The sequence below is a fragment of the Chinchilla lanigera genome, unplaced genomic scaffold (genome assembly GCF_000276665.1).
Source record: "Chinchilla lanigera isolate Chin_1 unplaced genomic scaffold, ChiLan1.0 scaffold00110, whole genome shotgun sequence".
NCBI lineage: Eukaryota > Metazoa > Chordata > Mammalia > Rodentia > Chinchillidae > Chinchilla > Chinchilla lanigera.
The window spans coordinates 2,905,932-2,907,632 of record NW_004955511.1 but is presented as its reverse complement, the minus strand read 5'-3'; the positions used below and the strand labels follow the sequence as shown (position 1 = coordinate 2,907,632).

At 45.9% G+C, this 1,701-nt stretch overlaps 1 protein-coding gene across 1 annotated transcript in view; it reads left to right on the top strand.

Annotated features, from left to right (window-relative positions):
* The window catches only part of LOC102003364 (olfactory receptor 9I1-like), a 941-nt gene extending 378 nt beyond the window's left edge, over positions 1–563 (top strand). Inside the window, exon 2 of the mRNA XM_013506378.1 lies at positions 1–563. Within this exon, the coding sequence (XP_013361832.1) occupies positions 1–563 (563 nt within the window).
* The last annotated feature ends 1,138 nt before the right edge of the window (positions 564–1,701 follow it).

The following is a 1,701-nucleotide window of genomic DNA, read 5'->3' as shown; positions in this document are numbered from 1 at the left end:
ACCCGCTGCTCTATACTGTGGCCATGAAGCCCAGAATCTGCTGGAGTTTGGTGGTGGGCGCCTACGTCTGTGGGGTGTCAGGGTCCATCCTGCGCACCACATGCACCTTCTCCCTCTCCTTCTGTGAGGATAATCACATCAACTTCTTTTTCTGTGACCTCCCACCCCTGCTGAAGCTTGCCTGCAGTGACACAGCAAATGCTGAGATCATCATTGTTGTCTTTGGCAACTTTGTGATTCTGGCCAATGCCTTGGTCATCCTGATCTCCTACCTGCTCATCATCAAGGCCATCTTGAAGGTGAAGTCTCCAGGAGGCAGGGCCAAGACTTTCTCCACGTGTGCCTCCCACCTCAGCGCTGTGGCCCTTTTCTTTGGGACCCTCACTTTCATGTACATACGGAGCAGCTCAGGCAAATCCCTGGAGGAAGACAAGGTTGTGTCTGTCTTCTATACCGTGGTCGTCCCCATGCTGAACCCTCTCATCTACAGCCTGAGAAACAAGGACGTGAAAGCCGCCTTCAGGAAGGTCACTGGCAGATTCCAGGTGTCCCAGAGTGTGTAGACCTGAGGGATAAGACATCTTATCTCAAGCAACTTTGTTCTCATATCAATACATCCCTAATAGGCATCAGCACCATGTGTATTGTATGAGTGAACAGAGAAAAGGCAGAAAAGTATCACCAGCCAAATGAGCAAAGAAACATGTAGTGAAATTGGTACCCAGCAGTTGCATGGTACTTTCTTCTGATCATCCTCCCACTTCCAGTTTATTCCTGGGCACTTGACAGCACTTGAGATCTTGAGTTTATTTCATCCTACCCCACATCGTGACAGCTTTCCCTCTTGTCTTCACTCCAATCAACATTACTGTGTCCTCTGTAACACAGATCATATCTGGGGATCCCTGTGATCATGCTAAATGCACTTCCTTTTTGTTTTCATTTTAATATGTGAGTGACTGATCACTTCCATTATCAAGGAATGTTGTATAAAACAAAATTGGTTTCTCACTAGCTGAAGGAAGATGCGTTAAAAATACAGCTCCTCTTCACCATCAGAGATTCTTCCCCCTACAGTAGCTTTCTTCTCACTCAGGCAGGAATAACAATGTTCAGATGCCTTTCCACTAGGCAACACATGGCTTTGCAGTTTCTGCTCTCACGTTATAGATATTTTACTGTGGGGAAGTCTTCTCCAAGGCCTTTTGCCATTTCTAGAGGATACAGTGCATTGCTTCTCTTTGCCCTACTGCCTCCTCGCACACATTTGTCACTCACCAAGCATCCTGCTCGGAGGGACAGTGACATTAATGAGCAGGGACAGATGCAGAGAGGCAGCTGAACCACAGTTCACCTCCTCTCAAGATTTGATAAGAAAGAAAAGCAACTGGAGCTCCTGCTTCAGACTGCAAAACTCTTGAAAACAAAGTCTTTGCCTCCTTTATTCGAAGTCCAAAGTCTAGATCAGAGGAGCTGTCAGTAATTGCTTTTGAAAGGATTTTTATGCTGCATGCTTGGTCTCATTTGAGTTTTACAGCAACTCAAAGTAAATGGGGAAGACAACGTTACATATGAAATTCCCATGTTTGCAATTAAGGAAACACTTTTGGCATGATTCGGAGTACTCCAGGTGTGCAGCAGTGGAAAGGCAGAGTCGGACTTGAATCTAAATCTTGATTTCTACCACCAATTCACTGTGAG